We start from the raw sequence: 20,864 nt of genomic DNA, 5'->3' as shown, positions 1-20,864 counted from the left end.
CACGCTAATTCTCTATTGGGTAGAGTGGCATAATACATGGACGATAAGTGATATGATAACAATACTGCATGCTATCAATAAACCTGCTAGAAGGGAATAGAATACGTGTTTTTATTCCATGGAAAAAGTGGCCCGTATGTATAATAATTTTCAGTAGGTCACTTGTGAGGAAATCGATGAATTGTTTTGATAAATTTGGGGACTTTTTGTTTGTGAATGTGTTGATACAATAAAAAGAAACTCACACGTTGGCTTCAAGATATGAAATTTATCTTCTCATTGAAAAACTTGCATTTTTTTTTACGAAATGCATCACAGATCTGAGTGACATATTTAAATAATATTGGCTGATGTTGAGTGGGATATCAGATATGTTCTATTCAGCCAGCATGAGACTGAATGAGTCGAAGATGAGTGTCGATTCCCTTAGTGTAGATTGTACCTTGGGAGACAGAAATGGACTCCTACTGTACCCCTATTTCTGACAGTGTACCTGACCCAATGTCTGTTAGGGGTCTACACTACTAGAGTCAGGTTCTTTAGCATTCATTTTACTCTTTTCACCCAAACGTTTAAAAAAGGATATCAATCGAGAGTCCCTCCTGGTGTGACTGATCTGTCCATTGACTGGAGGATTTTGCTGAGAACTGGATAAGCTCTGGTCAGTCTCTTGCCGTACTTCTGCTTTGACTGCTTTCTCCGATTTGTCTGTTGGAGTGCTGGATGGCACTTTATTGCCTAGGCCATCATCTGTAGCTCGCATGTAGCTGTCCACTGATTTGATCTTACCAATATTCCCAAGAGACACAATCTTATTTCCAGGGCTTTCATTTTCCAGCTCAGTGGGAACAAACTGCTCCTCGTCGATGTCACTTTTGCTCGCATCTGCCTGAGGAAGACAGATTGTGTGTCGACGGCAAATACCACCAGAGGTTTTTGTAATCAAAAGCACTGGATTTTTAAGGGGTTTGGTTGCATCCTCTTCATTTGTAACAGACATCAGTTTTTCTCGATCCTCCTGAAACATGCATCGATGTGGAGAAGTGACTGGGGAAATATAGTCCTCAGAAGACACACTCCCATGGCTAGACTGGTAGCGCAGCACCCTTTGGGACACTTCCCTCAATTTCTGCACCTCTTTCTCAGATGGAACGTCCTCATCCTCACTTGCCACTGATGCACACTCACCAGATTTTCTCAACAGCCCAGTTTTCTTCTCTGGCTTTTTATCATCAATGTTCTCCTTACCGAAGGAGGACGGGGACCTGTTCAGAGACTGGCTCTGCTTTTTGGAGTCGCTGTTGGGCCGTTTTTTTTGTAATAGGTTCTCAGTTTGGTTGGTACTGATTGGCGAGGGGGTTCTTACTCTCCTGCGAGACTGGGGGTCATGCAAGAACCGTTGGAGAACTGACTCCAGTGCTATACCCTCCATGCCTCTGTCCCGTGATGAGCAGGTGGCTGTGGAGCGACGTTTGGCAGCAGATTCCAGGCGCTGCTTCTGTTTCCGTTTAACTTCAGCCATCTCACGCTCCATGTTCTCCTGATGAAGAAAATTTGGACACACTTTTAAACTCTTAGATGAAGAGAAGAAAGAAGAAGCTGCACTACCAACTGTTACCCCAGTTCAAAGTGAATATAGACAACTATATAGGTTTGTACTGAGAGGATGAGCATGGCTTTACCTGAAGGGCTCGGGTGAATCTTTCACAGAAGGAATGGAAGATGGAGCAGCACTCATCCAGTTTAAACTCACTCGGCTCCTCACAAAAATATTCAGCCACAGACTCAGTGACTTTGTTCAGTGTCTGGAAGATTGTCTGCGTTTCAGTGATCCTAGACTCAGCATACTGAGAATGACAGCAAGAAGCATGGGTAATTTTATGAAATCTATAAAATGGAAACATTTCCTTTCAAATTTAGCGCAAAGGCCAAATTGTAGTTCATGTTTTCCCATGAACTATTGTTATTTGCCATGTTATAGTGTAAAAATAGCACATTACCTTTGACATATCCATGTAGCTAGCTGTCCAAGCATTTAGCAGCCCAACACATCCGTACACTTATGTAACAGGTTTTAATAATTCCCACAATTGAAGTTGTATAAAAAGATAGGTGGCGTAGCATTTGCATCTTTTCTTACAACTTTGTGTCAACACCGTCATTCGTTCAAATTCAGGACATCAGGCAAAACTTTTGTGGTTACTAACCAGATTGTACTTCAAATCAAATCAAATCAAGTTTATTTGTATAGCGCTTTTAACAATAAACATTGTCGCAAAGCAGCTTTACAGAATTTGAACGACTTAAAACATGAGCTAAATTTATCCCTAATCTATCCCCAATGAGCAAGCCTGTGGCGACGGTGGCAAGGAAAAACTCCCTCAGACGACATGAGGAAGAAACCTCGAGAGGAACCAGACTCAAAAGGGAACCCATCCTCATTTGGGCAAGTTTAGCCCATACTGTTTAGCCATATCTAAACAGTATACAATATATATATATATATATATATATATATATTATATATATATTATATTATAGTATATATATATATATATATATATATATATATATATATATATATATATATATATATATATTATAGTATATAATATTATGTTTAAAGAACACTAGTTTTTGACTAGTTATTGATGTGCTGAACTGAAAATTAATTCATAAGCTTGAATTTCCGTTTGATACATCGTGTAGCATTTAACAGAATGTTATTTTAATTCATTCATCCATCTATTATCCATAACCGCTTATCCTGTGCAGGGTCACGGTAAGCTGGAGCCTATCCCAGTTGACTATGGGTGAGAGGCGGGGTACACCCTGGACAAATCACCAGATCATCGCAGGGCTGATACATAGACAAACAACCATTCACACTCACGTTCACACCTACGGTCTATTTAGAGTCACCAATTAGCCTAACCTGCATGTCTTTGGACTGAGAGCACCAGGAAGAAACCCACACAGACACGGGGAGAACATGCAAACTCCACACAGAAAGGCCCCCGTCGGTCACTGGGCTCGAACCCAGAACCTTCTTGCTGTGAGGACACAGTGCTAACCACTACATCATCGTGCCGTCCATTGCTTTAATTCATAATATTAATATTATTTATTAGTAGTATAAATATGCAGGTGATTATAAAAAAAAATCGAGTGTGCTAATTGGTCGAGAAATTTGGACTATTAACTACTTATTAACTGAGCATGAGGTCTCTACAGGAAAATATTAGGCCGAGGTCTTGACAGTACGGACCGAGCTGTAGGCGAGGTCTGATATTTTCCCGTAAAGACTGAGCAAGCGAGGTTAATAAGGAGTTTATTATATGGCTATTTTTTATTTCTAAGCTTAAAACAGACGGTCATTATAATGAGGCGTGATGCTGCTTTCAGTCATGTCATATTTCTAATGTAGGTGAGTCACTCATGCAGAATAAACGGCTAGCGATTTCAAAACTGAATTTGTGTTAGCGGTTACTGAATGCTCTTCGTTGCTCATTTCTTGAATAACTTGGTGACTTGTTTGTATTTTGTGTTTCAGCCATTTTTGATTCCATTTTGATTTTCAATTAATCTTTTTTGTCGTTTTTTTTTTTTTTTACAACACTGAAACCTGATGCCTTGGAAAGAATGTCAGTAATCACCCACGGGCATTACGGGAAAATTCTGCCCACCAAGGAACCAATCAGAGCGCATGATTTTACCGGAAGTAACTCGTGCCATATAATAATTCTCAATAATCACCTCGAGTGACTCGGCAAAATGGCGGCCAATCGCTTCGTCACCGTAAGTGAGGAAGAATTAGAAATGATGAAAGAAAATGCTGTTCCTAAAAGCACTAAAGATGCTACGAAGTTTGGTTTCAAACTATTCAAAGGGAAGGTGGAATTGTGATTTATTTCATTGATTTCAAAACAACGTATTTTATGTGATTCGGCGTAGATAAGTGATACAAGTCTGCACCACGCCTTTATTACATTTGCATGTTGCTTTTGAAGTTTGAAATAAAAAAAAATTTAAGACGATTTTTTAAAAATAATCACCTGTGCATTTATACTAAAAAACAACAACTATCCACATCAGGCTCAGTGAATATCGGTGACTTCATCTCGATTATTATTCACCGATATTCACTTCACCTTCAGCGAATATTTGTTCAATAATATTTGGGTAACTTAATGTCATTCTTTCTCTGTGTGTTAGCTAGCTAATGTTCACCTGAGTCACATGATGTCATACTTTTGTTTTAAAAGGGCCATTTACGTCCCCCAAAGCAGACCTTCCGCCCTCGTGAACTCACCTCAAAAAAGTCTTTCATCTGTTTGGCCAAGTCTGCTTGTTTTTCACTGCCCTTCTTCACCTCCTGGACTTCATTCACTTTTCTTTTGAAGTCGGATTCAATTTCCTTTTTATGCATTCTGCAGTGGGATAGACAAGTCTCTCTTTTACTGATATAACAACACTCCATGATGGAAGACTATATCATGCATGATAAGTATATTTGCTTCAAGTCCTGGTCAAGTTTGCGCTTCAGCCAGTAAAACATTCCAAACCCTCAAAAAAGCAAAATAGTTCAGAAGCTGAACAAAAGAAACGGCAACAACGCAGGTTTCAAATCAGGACACAATCACTGATTTATTGGGGGAAAAAAAAGTTTTATACATTTCATGACCTTAGTATTATAAGGCTGTGTCTAAGTGAGAAGCAGATTTTAAATATGCCAAGTTTCCACCCTCTAGTAAAATTATAAAATACTAAAATTAACACTTCCCATTCAATGTGGTTACTGCACGTCAAATTTAAATTATCGAAATTTAGACAGATTTTTGAACACTGATCAAACACAAACAAAGCCTTTTTATTCTGTAACATCAGCTGCTGTTGTGGTTGTATCTGGCTGTTTCTCGTTAACTAATCCTTAACTCTCAATAAATGAGTAATATGTGGTATATGAAATGGTAAATGAAAGAAAACCACATCATTTGCATATTCATTCTATCTTATTTTTCAGAATGTATTTATTCTTGGGTTTCAGTCACGTGACTTTTCTTAGCGATTTCACTTCCGGTAAAACAGCTGGTGGTCTAACAAACCAAAACGGCTGCCGTAGTGCAAACAACTAGTGATAACTTATCAGAGTACGCTCGTAATCTAGAAGCCACTGCTGGCTTTAGATATATTCAGAAGATTGCTATGTGCAATGGAATCGACCCCTACAGTCTGGGAAAGAAGGATTTGTCATACAATCTGGAAAACTACCCTTCAGTCAAGTTCCCCGACATCTCCAACTATCTGGTGTTGCAGACGTCCTTCTACACCGCAAAACAGATGAAAGCGTGGAAGAGTATGGAGGCTTACAACTGTTTTGTACGTGGCTGGGTAAAGGACCTCGGTATCGAGTCGCTGCCGAATGAATTTTTTTTGTTTTATTATAATAATATTGTAATATTATTTTTATTGTTTTTGCCCGTGTCAGTATTTTTTTTAAGCTTTTCGTTCGCGTCTTTACAACGAAGCACTGCAAGTTGAAGTGCAAACAAACAACAGTTCACTTGATTCTGACTTGTGTTGGCTCTTATCTCTCAGGTAAATCATTCACAAAGATCATCAGAAACCCCTGTAAAGACCTGGATCTTAGTTAAACAAGACGGAGAAGTGATCACGGCGCACTGTAACGGTACGGCTGGGGAAGAATTTTGTCGTGACCTTCATGCATATGGACTTTGTGAGGAGTAAACAAAGAAACAGCTGGGGACTTTAGCGCTTCGTGATGAAAAAAAGTACCGTAAAATAACGACACATAGCAAGAAAAGTACTTGGAAAGCACTAAGGCCATATAGACTGGTACCAAAATTCAAAAAAGTGCTTATTTAAGGAGTTAAAGGCATTTTTGAGACAAAGTCGGCAAACAGTCTTATTTTGTCAATTTGCGTGTGCCAAATTCAAATCTGCAATATGCCGAGCTCTATCTGACCTCTGTTGACCTCTAGAGGTCATTGAACTTTGGGCCTGTAAACGTCTCAGCTGAACCCAGTTTCTCAGCTTTCTAAGGAATGAAATGTACTAAAATGATTAATGAAGTTAGCAACCCTGTATGCCCCCACATTTTGTATGCTGCTGAATCTGTCCTTTTTTCAGTAGCTTTGTATAAACAATAACCGCTAAATGTAATGCAATGTTATGTAAGGTGATCGCCGAGGCATTCTCATTGTGAAAAGTAAGTCACATGTACATGGACTGGCATTTAATGTTGTATTTGTTCCTTTCTATTTGTTTTTTGTCTGTTCATATTCTTTTTGGGGGAGTAAAGTCAGTTTAAATATGCCGTTAAATGCAAAGGCCTATAGGCCAAGTTTAATGACCTTGAGGTTATCAGAGGTCATATGTCGTTTTACAAATGAAAAATGAATTCAGCACCCAAACATTTAACAAACAAGGCCATTTGCTAACTTCATTAATCATTTTAGTACATTTCATTCCTTAGAAAGCTGAGAAACTGGGTTCAGCTGAGACGTTTACAGGCCCAAAGTTCAATGACCTCTAGAGGTCAACAGAGGTCAGATAGAGCTCGGCATATTGCAGATTTGAATTCGGCACACCCAAATTGACAAAATAAGACTGTTTGCTGACTTTGTCTCAAAAATGCCTTTGGGTGTCACAATTCTGGATTTTGGTACCAGTCTAATAGCTGAGAGGGAAATACAAACCTTTCACCAAGTGATCACTGCAAACTCGAGCGTGCTTCGACTCGGCTCCCTTCGATTTCAGTGAGAGGTTCGAAAGCCACCTTTCTCGACGTCTTTTTGTGAAATCCTGTGTTCGTTCGCCCTTTTTTATTAGTTCACGCGGAACCCTGAAGAAACTTTTACCAGTTTCACGGTTTGATCGAGTCAAACAACCTAAAACAACGCGAGCGTAAGGCATTTTTCATGCGAGCAATGCACCTTCTCTGTACAAACGCTTTGTCAACTGAGCTTTGGTAGACCACCAGCTAAAGTTCTGAATAACTAATGAGGTGATGTCACGTGAAACCCAGCAACTCTCGAAAATCTAAATTGCAAGCTAGTTAACGTTCTAAATCTAAGTTTGTTCCAATATCTATGAGATATTTTACGTTAAAATATTTAACATTAGTCATATTAAAAAAACACATTAGAATATAAAATATGTTTCTGTGTTAACTTAAAACCAGCATTTTGGTGTGTGTTAGCCAGCCAGTGTGTGTTTTAGACAAATGATACCATACTTTTATTCTGAAAGGCCCACATCCACCAAAGTAGGACTTCTGCCCAAATATTTGTGGTCAGGCTTTAAAAGGTTTCCTACAAACCGTCAAAGTCTGCTTGCTGAGCTTCAGTTCCTCAAACACCTACATCTAAAAGTTTCTTTCCTTTCTGGCTTGTTATACTAGGACTTCAAGTCTTTTTTTTGCTTTTTTTTTCTATCAAAGCTATCAGACAGAACCTTATAAAACCAAGCTTAACTTTGCTAAATAATAAAGTAACACAAAGTAAGGAATAAAACACTAGGGGGCATGCTGTTATAGGAACATAATCAAAATGGAGTGATCTGAGGAAGCACAGTTACTGTTGATTATTGGTAAAGTTGATTATTTTCCGATAACAGCACATCCCTAAAGTGTTTTATTCCTCTAATAGCATTCATTTAATAATGCTAAGAATATTTTGTTTACTAAAAAACACCACACCATACTTTTTATCCATTTAGAGTTATAGTTAATGATGCAGAACATCCATGAAACTAGTTAGTGTCTTGCAAAAGTATTCATCCCCCTTGGTGTTTGTCCTGTTTTGTCGCATTTCAAGCTGGAATTAAAATGGATTTTTTTGGAGGGTTAGCACCATTTGATTTACACAACACACCTACCACTTTAAAAGTGCATTTTTTTTTAATTGTGACAAGCAAGAATTAAGATGAAAAAAAAAAAACAGAAATCTGGAGTGTGCATAGGTACCCCCCCCAAGTCAATACTTTGTTGAGCCACCTTTTGCTGCAATTACAGCTGCAAGTCTCTTGGGATATGTCTCTATTAGCTTAGCACATCTAGCCACTGGGATTTTTGCCCATTCCTCAAGGCAAAACTGCTTTAACTCCTTCAAGTCAGATGGGCTGCATTGGTGTACAGCAATCTTCAAGTTATGCCACAGATTCTCAATTGGATTGAGGTCTGGGCTTTGATTAGGCCATTCCAAGACATTTAAATGTTTCCCTTTAAACTACTCCAGTGTAGCTTTAGCAGTATGTTTAGGGTCATTGTCCTGCTGGAACATGAACCTTCATCCCAGTCTCAAACCTCTGGCCAACTCAAACAGGTTTTCCTCCAGAATTGCCCTGTATTTACTGCCATCCATCTTTCCTTCAGTCCTGACCAGCTTTCCTGTCCCTGCAGATGAAAAACATCCCCACAGCATGATGCTGCCACCACCATGCTTCACTGCAGGAATGTTGTTCTTAGGTTAATGGGAAGTGTTGGGTAATGTTGGGAAGAGTTAAAAAAAATCCTGGATCCACATACATATTCAGATTTGCATCAAAATCTCATCAATTGTTCCTCGGCCCATGGCTCACCTTTCCACCAACGTTCATCAGAATCCGTTGATGACTTTTTGAGTTACATGAGGAAAAGCCAAACAAACATAGGCAAAAACATAACCTCCTCCAACAAAGTTTCCAGAGGTAATAAGTCAGAAAACTTCACTTCAGTTATTTTTTTTGCCTGTTTATGTGAACATCCCTGTAGAAATTGTTACCATAGAAACATTAAGTACTAAAGCAAGTGCACTAACAGAAACCTGTAATTTTCCACCCGAGCTATTGTCAGAGCTGTTGTTAAATTACATAGAAAATTAATGAATAGCTTCTGGCCAATCAGAGTTGAGAATTCAACAGCGCTTTGGTATAAAGGAGATATACTGAGAAGGGGTTTTATTTTCTTAGCATGAATCTACTTAAATTAAAGATTTAATGATTTTTCTCTTATACTTTCAGTGTGAGAAACAAATTAACCACAAATAACACTTTCACCCAGCTTTTTCTTTTCAAAGGTGATAATAATTCTGGACCTGACTGTATTTTAAAAGGAAAGGTGGATTTTGTACCTTGCGGCATCTACAGTGTGTGTGAGTTGTTCTGGAAACTTCAGCAGAGCAGCGTCAGTCTTCTGAGCTTGCTGCAAGTGAAATGGAAAGATGATATCAAGGAGAAACAAAATATAATGTCAGAAAGCAACATTTTGTCCAAAGAAATATTCATTTTACCATCACAACGTAGTGCATGAGGTTCATTCCTGGTTTGTTGGCTTTCGTGTCAACAAGTTTCAGCAGAGAGGTCATGCGGAAGCCCACAGCGCTGCCAGCGTAACCACCCTGAGAACAAGGAAAATGATAATAAATCATCATAAGTGATTGTGATCATGATGTTTGGGATATAAGCGAATCAGTTTACTGATCTAATCTGATTTTCTATTGTACAAATCGAAAATAATAAAGTTCTCACAGCATTCATGTAGTTCCCAGTCTTCAGGACGAGCCGGATGACGGAATGAAGGTCAACACAATCCAACAGCTCTAAAAGAAAGTTTCAGATTAAACAGCAAATTTATTTCACATGTTTATTAGATTATAAGACTTTTATTTTGCAGCTATTTATAGAAAGAAGCACCTTATACAACAAAAAAACATACAGATTGTATGTAACTCTAATATGCCCATTTGTTAGCACCGTTACAATCACTGTACTAGCAACTAAATCTGTTAAAGGTGCGGTAAGTGATTTTTTTTCCCAATGACCTGGATGATATGTAAACATACTATAAGAAAAAAAAAGGCATTAAGGCATGGTATTAGCACAAGTGTATTAAGTATTTCGGGGAGAACCTGTTCAGAAAACGGACTTGCAATCAGGAATGTTTGTGTTTGAATGGGCTTCCTGTCTTATTTTTTTAATTGACACTTAGCTTGAAAGACTGCTATAAATTCTCAGGGTGGAGCTTCAAACATTGAACAATCAAAAATCAAACATCAAACCAACCTATTTAACCATTTGAGACATCATCTTGGAAAAAAAAGTCGTATCTTACCTAATGCACCTTTAACAGTATTGTTAGCTTGGGGCTAATTATGGCTAATTCATGGAAATTAGCATTACCATAGCACACTGAATCCAACAAACTGCCAATCAACAAAATCCACTCACGAAATAAAGACACATTTCTAAAATAGCCTGATTGCCATTTTTTCTGCCTTCCTAAGGGTAATATCTCACTGGGCTGCGACAGCCCGCGACTAGTTGGAGACACAACAATTGCGATAAAATATGCGAATTAGCGACAATTTTCACTTGGAATCACGCTGAATTGATATTCGCATATTTTACCGCAATTGTTGTGTCTCCAACTAGTCGCAGGCTGTCACAGCCCGGCTCTCCCTCGGCAGGTAGGGAAGTAGAGGAAGCCTCATGGAAACTGACTTGAGAAGGGTTCACGACAGCTTTGTGACGCCAGCGACGCATTTGTGGTTATTTTGAGGGAAATTTTGTCGCAAGCTTTCGCAGCCCAGTGAGACACTGGCTTAATACATGATAAAACTGAAAAATTTTTTATTTTAATGATTGCAGCCTACAAAATATTGTTAAACACGAGTCTTGCGTTATGTGTCATCTGAAAAATCTTCACTCTCTGAGAACCCTTGATTGATATCAGTCTTAAGATTCTGATTGTGAGTTTGTATCCCAATGATGCCATAGCCATCTATGGCTGGGGCTCAAGAGAACAAAATTGGCCGTGCTTTCGGGTTTGAAGGAAGGGATGACATTACTGTGCCTGTGAGCTCAGGTACGCAGATGCAGTGTGGTGTAGTATGAGCAACAGTTTGGAAAGATGTAGAGGTTGGCTTCACATGTTTCAGAGAAAGCACATGTTTGCCCCACCCAGAGTTCACTAGTGGTTGGGAATTTGAATGGAGAGGAGAAAAAAAGAGCCGATTCTTTCCACACCATTTTGGCATTTTTTTTCTCAACGAGACAAAGTTTGCGATATTTTGACAAGTGATTGCGAATCTTAAGAATGAAGCTCATACACAGCCGGTACATTAAAATGAACGCACAGAGGCTTACTGTGTTTTCACAACACATTTGTAGCCTTTCTAACCTTTCTGATTTACCAATTATGTTTAAAAGCAAATTATAAATTGCAGTGCAAAGTGATGCTATTTTGTTCATTAGAAAGTAGAGTAAGATGTTGTGAGACATTTTCAGCTGAAAGAAGAGTCACTGGTCAAAATATTGCAAATTTTGTCCAGTTTAGATATAAAACGGCAATGAGTCACTTTGGGATTTGGAAGAGTCGACTCTTATTGGTGAGCTGAGCCAAATGATCTGACTCACTGAATAGAGACAGAATTTGCATCACTAATAGACAGCTATAGACTGTAGGGATGTGATTTATACAGAATCATTTTAAAACTAAAAATTTTGATGGAAAATGTTTACATTTTCTGAATTTTGGTCAAATATGTTTTGTGAATGTAATTTGTTCTAATAAAGTAGAAGTAGCACAGAAATATAACTAAGCCTCAAGAGATATATAGCTTAGGCACATGTAAAGAAATGCTGTAGACCAAAAATGGCGTAAAAAATAATGAACATTAAAAAAAATACGAGAGCGGCAGCGACAATTATCGACACCTTAACGATCTTTTGGCCATTGCAAAAGTAGAAAAGACTTTCAATACATAAATCGTGCATGAATAATGACTCAAACTTCCACTGGAAAAAAAATTAGTTGATTCCCAATTACTTAGCGTACCAGATCACGTGACACCATTCCACAATTATCGACACCTTTGTCCACAGTTATCGACACCATTCCACAATTATCAACACCCAGATGATTATTTATTTAAAAAATTAAGAATCGGTATGTGGTATTAAGTTAACAAAACAGTTTTTGTTTAAAATTTGTTTTACATAGACTGATATTTAGTACAAAATATATTTTATATAAATATATGGATGTCGGTGCTTATGTCAATGAGGAAGTAATTCTAATATTTGTAAACAAATGAACTGATAATGTTTAAAAATCTTTTTGTTCCACTTTCTAAGTATTTTTGTCATTTCGTCACATTTTATTAATTATTCGTTGCTGTTTGTATTAATTTCTAGTTTTGTAGTTTACCAATAAATGTCAACAGGCAATTGACATTGTAACCGCATGAAAATCCAGGTCAAAGGTCGATTTTTTTAAATTTAAATTTTAAATTTACATCTAGAAATGTAAAATGTTTATTGATATTGTAATATGTGGTAGATATTTACAACAAACTGAAAAAAATCTGAATGGAAAAGAAAAATCTGAATATTTCAAGCATGCAATTTTTTTTATATGTTAGGAATTTAATTCTAGTCGAATTCTATTTATTGCAATTGGATTCCAAATACTCTATAAACATTTCATTCAGTTATGGATCAGAAAAAAAATGATAAATCACAGCACTTTTATTTTTTTAAAGTACTCCATCTACTTCAACAATGTTACACAAAGATCGATCCATAACAGTTGTAAATGTCACTTAATTCCACAGGGTGTTAATAATGGTGGACACCGGTGAAAGTGATCACTATTATCGACACCTCAAACGTGCATTTAGAGACAAAATGGTGACTGTCAAATGAAAGAGTAAGAAACAAAAGTAGGTGTTGACAAGGAGATCATGAAATATCGGTGAATTTGATCAGTAAAAGCATGTCCATGATCTTTCCACCACGCTTACCTGCGATGATAACGTCCGGGTTTTCATCAAATTGCTGATCGTGCTGAGAAAATTCCATCTCAGGTAACGAGCTGCGTCATCAGACAACAAGATCAAAGGGCGAGGCGGGTCTTTGGGTTGATTAATTAACCAATAATAACTGTTGTAACTGAAACTCACCTTTGTAAAATTGTTTTTTATTGGTAAATCTGAAAAGGTGTCAATAATTGTAGCTGCCGCTCTATAAACAGTAAGCCATAATAAATGAAACAAAGTCAATATTTGGTGTGAGTCGACCCTTTGCTTTAAGAAAAAAAAGTCTCCGATATAATGAGTGCAGTTTTATGCGGAAATGAGCTGTAGGTTTTACTGAGCATCTTACAGAACCAGCCACAGTTCTTCTGGACACTTTGACTGTCACACTTGCGTCTTCATTTTGCACCAAAACCCAGCAGCCTTCATTATGTTTTCTTTTTTAATCTGAAAAGTGGCCTCTTATGTAATATGCTGCTCAGATACAAACATTTTTTTTCCAGTAACATTTAATTTTGTGCTGGAAAACGAACTTTCGGGGTGGCACGGTGGTGTAGTGGTTAGCGCTGTCGCCTCACAGCAAGAAGGTCCGGGTTCGAGCCCCGTGGCTGGCGAGGGCCTTTCTGTGTGGAGTTTGCATGTTCTCCCCGTGTCCACGTGGGTTTCCTCCGGGTGCTCCGGTTTCCCCCACAGTCCAAAGACATGCAGGTTAGGTTAACTGGTGACTCTAAATTGAGCGTAGGTGTGAATGTGAGTGTGAATGGTTGTCTGTGTCTATGTGTCAGCCCTGTGATGACCTGGCGACTTGTCCAGGGTGTACCCTGCCTTTCACCCATAGTCAGCTGGGATAGGCTCCAGCTTGCCTGCGACCCTGTAGAACAGGATAAAGTGGCTACAGATAATGAGATGAAAACAAACTTTCGGGAACTCTGAATTGTTTTTGTACCAACTCGATAATGTAGACATCATAAAATAGAAATCCATAACAAAGTTTGTATAAGAAACCCAAGGTACCCAAGACCTTTGCACAGTACTGTTACAAATATACTGAACACACCCCAGTGAGTCATAAGTTGTTGCCTTTGATTTTCAAGCAATATAGTAATTAGAATATGAGGTTGTAAAAGATACAGCTTTGCTAATTATTGCAGCATGGCTAAAAATGTGACATTTGCATATTACCCTTTCGCTCCTATTTATCGTTAGTTAGCATATTGAGCATTTTTGATCCAGCCATACCTTAAAGAAGAGGTAAAAGCTGTGTAAAACACAAGAAACAGTGGATGACTCGCAGTACGAGAAATGTGAATGATGGCTTTAGTGTGTTCAGTGAGGGAAAAGGGTGTGGCATTACCTTTCCCAGCAGCGGTCATAGTGGTAATGGAATGATTCACCTCATCCATAAAATGGGGAAATTCCTCTTTGAGAACTAAACATTTCAGGTGTTCCTCATAGCTAGTGACACAAAGACAATATAATGATCACATGACCATACAAATCACATGTGAAGTCTAAACAGAATGCTGTCGAGTAGAATAAATGTTTGTATCTGTTAAATAGCATGTCAGAGAAGACTTTAGTCTCTGAAAGTAAGAATGCTTTGAGGATCAACATACACAAGTCTGCACTCATAGTGTGACTCACCATGGGAGGTTTACAAGTTGCACCATGAACTGATCGGCCTCAGAAAGCACAGAACAGTCACCTTTAAAAGCTCGAAGCTGCTTCACCTGAAAGAAAAATCAATGTAGGCTGAATCACTCAATCTTCTGGGTGATTAATCTTCTACACTATTTTTTTTCTTGTGATAAAAGCTTTACACATTTTGCACATCAGAATACTCTGATAAGAGTTCAAAAAATACCCCCAGATACCGGTAGCAGGCTCTCTTTGTTCAAGGGCAGATGAGCAAACTGACATACGACTCTGGAATGATTGACAGTTGCAGAGATGGTGAGAATAATGACATTAGTCGGTAGTGGTAGCCACGCCCCTTTCGTCCTGTTTCACGTTAGTGATATATTAATTTGGCTGGTGCTCTTTTCTCAAATCGATTTTCCCTTATTTAAAGGTGTCCTGACCCTGCACTCTTACTTTCTGTTACAGTAAACAAAGAATATTTTGAGTTTATTAATGTAAACTAAAATGTTCAAGCTAGCAAACATTAGATTAGCCAGACTAAGATGAGTTAACTTTACTTCTTATGCACAGAAAGTCTGGAAATGTTTTTTTTTCTGAAAATAGTTTAAAAAAAAACCTGGATGTTCCTTGAAAAAAAAAAAATAATAGAACATACATTAATACAACATCATAATGGACGTGTTAGGAGGATGGTCAACAGACATGGAGGACTTTGTACAAGAGCTACTGGGAGCAAAGACAAAGGTTGTTCTAAGGAATATGCAGATGTCCGTAATATCTACAGTGGTGCTTGAAAGTTTGTGAACCCTTTAGAATTTTCTATATTTCTGCATAAATATGACCTAAAACTGTCATGGTCCTACCTGTGGGCTTCTCTCTTCAGGTAACATCTCCACTCAGCATTACCAGCCATGCCCACACTCACTTCCTCTTATTATCTTTCAGTGACTGTCATTGGCTGTTGCCCATCACCTGCTCTCCCCCTGTGTGTATTTAAGCTGCAGTTCTCCCTAGCTCCTATGTCAGATCATCTGCAACTCTCAGACTGATAACCTGCTCTGTGTTCCTACTACTCTGACTCCTGAAGATTTCCTGTTCTGTCTGACTCTGTCTGCTCTCCAGCCCCGGTAACCTGATCTGCCTTCTGTTCTGTCAACTCTGCCTCTTGCCTGCCCCTCCTGTACCTTCACCTGATCTCCAGCTGGCTAAGCCCTGCAGCCACACCTCTCTGACTACACCTAGTCCTGTCTCATTTCTGCTGCTAAGCAGGGTTGGGCCTGGTCAGTACTTGGATGGGAGACCTCAGATGTCACCACCAGCCATCCCTGCCTCTCAGTTCTCCTGCCACTGGATTTCACCTACACACATTCTTCCAACTCCCCTTTCCCCTATTATTAATAAACTGTGGTTTGAGTGCATTTGATCTCCTCTCCTGTCTGTTCCTTGACAAAAACATCTGATTTTCACACAAGTTCTCAAAGTAGATAAAGAGAACCCAGTTAAACAAATGAGACAAAAATATTATACTTGGTCATTTATTTAGTGAGGAAAATGATCCAATATTACATATCTGTGAGTGGCAAAAGTATGTGAACCTCTAGGATTAGCAGTTAATTTGAAGGTGAAATTAGAGTCAGGTGTTTTCAATCAATGGGATGACAATCAGGTGTGAGTGGGCACCCTGTTTTATTTAAAGAACAGGGATCTATCAAAGTCTGATCTTCACAACACATGTTTGTGGAAGTGTATCATGGCACGAACAAAGGAGATTTCTGAGGACCTCAGAAAAAGCGTTGTTGATGCTCATCAGGCTGGAAAAGGTTACAAAACCATCTCTAAAGAGTTTGGACTCCACCAATCCACAGTCAGACAGACTGTGTACAAATGGAGGAAATTCAAGACCATTGTTACCCTCCCCAGGAGTGGTCAACCAACAAAGATCACTCCAAGAGCAAGGCGTGTAATAGTCGGCGAGGTCACAAAGGACCCCAGGGTAACTTCTAAGCAACTGAAGGCCTCTCTCACATTGGCTAATGTTAATGTTCATGAGTCCACCATCAGGAGAACACTGAACAACAATGGTGTGCATGGCAGGGTTGCAAGGAGAAAGCCACTGCTCTCCAAAAAGAACATTGCTGCTCGTCTGCAGTTTGCTAAAGATCATGTGGACAAGCCAGAAGGCTATTGGAAAAATGTTTTGTGGACAGATGAGACCAAAATAGAACTTTTTGGTTTCAATGAGAAGTGTTATGTTTGGAGAAAGGAAAACACTGCATTCCAGCATAAGAACCTTATCCCATCTGTGAAACATGACGGTGGTAGTATCGTGGTTTGGGCCTGTTTTGCTGCATCTGGGTCAGGACTGCTTGCCATCATTGATGGAACAATGAATTCTGAATTATACCAGCGAATTCTAAAGGAGAATGTCAGGACATCTGTCCATGAACTGAATCCCAAGAGAAGGTGGGTCATGCAGCAAGACAACGACCCTAATCACACAAGTCGTTCTACCAAAGAATGGTTAAAGAAGAATAAAGTTAATGTTTTGGAATGGCCAAGTCAAAGTCCTGACCTTAATCCAGTCGGAATGTTGCGGAAGGACTTGAAGCGAGCAGTTCATGTGAGGAAACCCACCAACATCCCAGAGTTGAAGCTGTTCTGTATGGAGGAATGGGCTAAAATTCCTCCAAGCCGGTGTGCAGGACTGATCAACAGTTACCGGAAATGTTTAGTTGCAGTTATTGCTGCACAAGGGGGTCACACCAGATACTGAAAGCAAAGGTTCACATACTTTTGCCACTCACAGATATGTAATATTGGATCATTTTCCTCAATAAATAAATGACCAAGTATAATATTTTTGTCTCATTTGTTTAACTGGGTTCTCTTTATCTACTTTTAGGACTTGGGTGAAAATCTGATGATGATTTAGGTCATATTTATGCAGAAATATATAAAATTCTAAAGGGTTCACAAACTTTCAAGCACCACTGTAGCACAGTGAACATTGCTAGGACGTTTAACATTATGTCATAAGCCGTTCAACTGAGATAAGCATGAATTCACAATCACAAGCATAGTACATACGGAGTTAAAGATAATGGTTTGCATTATTTTGTTGTTATTGTTTTTAAGCTTTTCTTTTTGAGATGCAATGTGGCCTTCTTTGAAGATTCATTGTAAATATAGTAGGTTAAGTTTTAGATTTTGACATTTTGTACTGTAAATTTGATATAGTCCAGTAGGTTACGCTGGTCGCCCTATTGGAGAGCTTTTGTATGCGTTCTGAAGTTGAATAAACTGCATACTGCAACTGTGAGACTGTCAATGAAGGCGTAGTTCACTCCGGCCCTGTCTAGTCCAGAAGGCACGATCTAAAGTGGGCCACCTTGAGCAATAAACGTTGCAAGCTATATACACTATATACAAGCTATATATAGAAGCTATATCCACCCTAGGAATACCGACCTATTTGCCAGAAAGAATCCAAAATGGCGAGGAATTGACCGAGAAGAAGCGATTTTTGTTGAGCTGCTCATTAAGCCTTAATTAGTCCATAACTTCATTAATAATTGTAATTAAGCAAATCTGGGTAGAAGTTATATGCACCCTAGGTCCCCCTACCTTCATGCCAGAAAGAATCAAAAATCGGTGAAGAATTGAGGGAGAAGAAGCGATTTGTGTGGAAACTGCTTGTTACAGAATGATTAATTACTCCATATCTTCATTATTAATTGCAATTATGCAAATCTGGGTAGAAGCTATATGCACTCCAGGCAGACCTACCTTCCTGCCAAAAAGAATAAAAATCAGTGAAGAATTGAAAGTGAAGAAGTGATTTTTGTGAAATGTGGATGACGACAGACAGACAACACATGATGGCATAAACTCATCACCTGTTGGCCGGATGAGATAATAATAATAATAATAATAATAATAATAATAATAAATAGTCCAGGGTGTCAAACTTAACACTTTAATGGTAATTAAATAATAAATTGATGAAAATCCTTGCTCTATTTTATTATATTCTCAATTATATTTTATTCTATTTTATGTTCTATTCTATTTATTCTATTTTCTATTATCTCTGCCTTTATTCCATTATATTTTCTTTTTTTTAACTTAACCTCCATTTATCTATATTTTACACTGTACTTGAGCTGCTGCAACATCTGAATTTCCTCTCATGTGGATCAGTGAAGGAATATCTTACCTTCTCTTCTCTGAAAAATGGTTTTCGTTCCTCTCCTACACTAGTCAGACAAGCATGTTCAAACAATTTAAGAAGCAACTCAACGAAAAAATTTCACGATTTCTACAACAGTTACTATCCAAGTGATTTATAAAAGGACAAAATTGCAAGTGTACTTTTTTTTTTAACTGTGAATTGTGCTTTTATATTTATCCACCACCACCCACCCATCACTCATCCCTTCAGGGTTACCAGATCTCAGCCGGACAGATCATTTTTGCACAAGTCTCTGTCTACTTTTATAGCTCTCAAACATTAAACCCAGCTGACGTAGCCTCACGAGTGGTGTCACAGTACAATGCAAAGTTAATTCTTCAATTAATCAGCATTGCTTTTGTTAAGTTTTGTCACCAAACCTGGTTAATGTTCATCTCAGCTACTTGACTGATTACAACTGATCAGCTACTTGGTTTAACTTCTTAAAGAAAAGCAATATGGGAATTAATTCTTCTCTTTTCTTGGCTCTTTCTCACATGGACATGTTAAATAAATGTACCTCTTCAGACTCGGGCAGTAGTTTCAAAAGCTCCTGCAGCTTCCCAGAACCAAATCTTTCACTCTTTCCACTGTGGATGTCCTCAATGAGGTCCTTTACTGACCTATGGAAGGTTAGAAGGATTAGAAAACCCATGGCAAATTCTTATATTTTCTACTATACAGTGGATATAAAGTGTACACACCCCATTAAAATGATAGGTTTTTCAAAACCTTGTCAAAACTTCAAAACTTGTCCCACCTTTAATGTGACCTATAACCTGTACAATTCAACTGAAAAACAAACAAATCTGTTAGAAGGAAAAACATCAAAAAACCAAACGTGCAATAAGCTGGTTGTGTAAGTGTGCACACCCTTAAACTAATACTTTGTTGAAGCACCTTTTGATTTAATTACAGCATTCAGTCTTTTTGGGTCGGAGTCGATCAGCCTGCCACATCTAGACTTGGCAATATTTGCCCACTCTTCCTTGCAAAAGCGCTCCAAATCTGTCAGATTGCGAGGGCGTCTCTTGTGCACAGCCCTCTTCAGGTCACCCCACAGATTTTTAATTGGATTTAGGTCTGGGCTCTGGCTGGGCCGTTCTAAAACTTTTTTGGGGTCATTGTCATGCTGAAAGATGAAATTCCTGTTCATCTTCAGCTTCCTAGCAGACACCTGAAGGTTTTGGGCCAAAATTGACTGGTATTTAGAACTGTTCATAATTCCCTCCACCTTGACTAAAGCCCCTGTTCCAGCTGAAGAAAAACAACCCCAAAACATGATGCTGCCACCACCATGCTTCACCATGGGTATGGTGTTCTTTTGGTGATGTGCAGTGTTGTTTTTGCGCCAAACATACCTTTTGGAATTTTGGCCAAAAAGTTCAACCTTGGGTTCATCAGACCATAACACATTTTCCCACATGCTTTTGGGAGAGCTGATGAATTTTTTTTTTTTGGCAAAATTTAGCCGGGCCTGGATGTTTTTTTTTTTTACCCTACCACATAGTCCAGACACATGGAGAATACGGGAGATTGTTGTCACATGTAGTACACAACCAGTACTTGCCAGAAATCCCTGCAGCTCCTTCAGTGTTGCTGTCGGCCTCTCTGCAGCCTCCCTGACCAGTTTTTGTCTTGTCTTTTCATCAATTTTGGAGGGACGTCCAGTTCTCGGTAATGTCACTGTTGTCCCATATTTTCTCCGCTTCTTGATGACTGTCTTCACTGTGCTCCATGGTATATCTAATGCTGTGGAAATGTTTTTGTACCCTTCTCCTGACTGATACCTTTCAACAATGAGCTCCCTTTGATGCTTTGTAAGCTCTCGGTGAACCCTGGCTTTTACTGGAGGATGCAACTGGGTTTGAACCTTATTTGGGGTTAATCAGAGTCATTTTAATTGATGGCAGCTGTGAACCCAAAAAGACTGAATGCTGTAATTAAATCAAAAGGTGCTTCAACAAGGGTGTGCACACTTATGCAACCAGCTTATTGTACTTTTTTGAATGTTTTTCCCCCGAACAGATTTGTTTGTTTTTCAATTGAATTGTACAGGTTGTAGGTCACATTAAAGGTGGGAAAAGTTTTGAAATGATTTATTGTGGTCTCATTTTTTACATCAGAAAAACGTACGGGGTGTGTACACTTTTTATATCCACTGTGCATATATAGCA

General features: G+C 38.6%; 1 protein-coding gene across 1 annotated transcript in view; it reads right to left on the bottom strand.

Annotated features, from left to right (window-relative positions):
* Positions 1 to 253: 253 nt before the first annotated feature.
* Positions 254 to 20,864, bottom strand: part of fhdc4 (FH2 domain containing 4) — a 38,680-nt gene continuing 18,069 nt past the window's right edge. The window contains exons 4-12 of the mRNA XM_060897716.1: positions 19,208 to 19,310; positions 14,460 to 14,545; positions 14,170 to 14,270; positions 9,529 to 9,599; positions 9,291 to 9,398; positions 9,132 to 9,202; positions 4,313 to 4,430; positions 1,683 to 1,847; positions 254 to 1,540 (exon numbers count right to left, since the gene is read on the bottom strand). Of these exons, the coding sequence (XP_060753699.1) occupies positions 509 to 1,540; positions 1,683 to 1,847; positions 4,313 to 4,430; positions 9,132 to 9,202; positions 9,291 to 9,398; positions 9,529 to 9,599; positions 14,170 to 14,270; positions 14,460 to 14,545; positions 19,208 to 19,310 (1,855 nt within the window). The 3' untranslated portion in view covers positions 254 to 508. The remainder of the gene's footprint in view (positions 1,541 to 1,682; positions 1,848 to 4,312; positions 4,431 to 9,131; positions 9,203 to 9,290; positions 9,399 to 9,528; positions 9,600 to 14,169; positions 14,271 to 14,459; positions 14,546 to 19,207; positions 19,311 to 20,864) is intronic.

The sequence above is a fragment of the Neoarius graeffei genome, chromosome 17 (genome assembly GCF_027579695.1).
Source record: "Neoarius graeffei isolate fNeoGra1 chromosome 17, fNeoGra1.pri, whole genome shotgun sequence".
NCBI classification, from domain to species: Eukaryota; Metazoa; Chordata; class Actinopteri; order Siluriformes; family Ariidae; genus Neoarius; species Neoarius graeffei.
The sequence above is the reverse complement of the archived record's forward strand: the minus strand, read 5'-3'. Positions and strand labels throughout refer to the sequence as shown.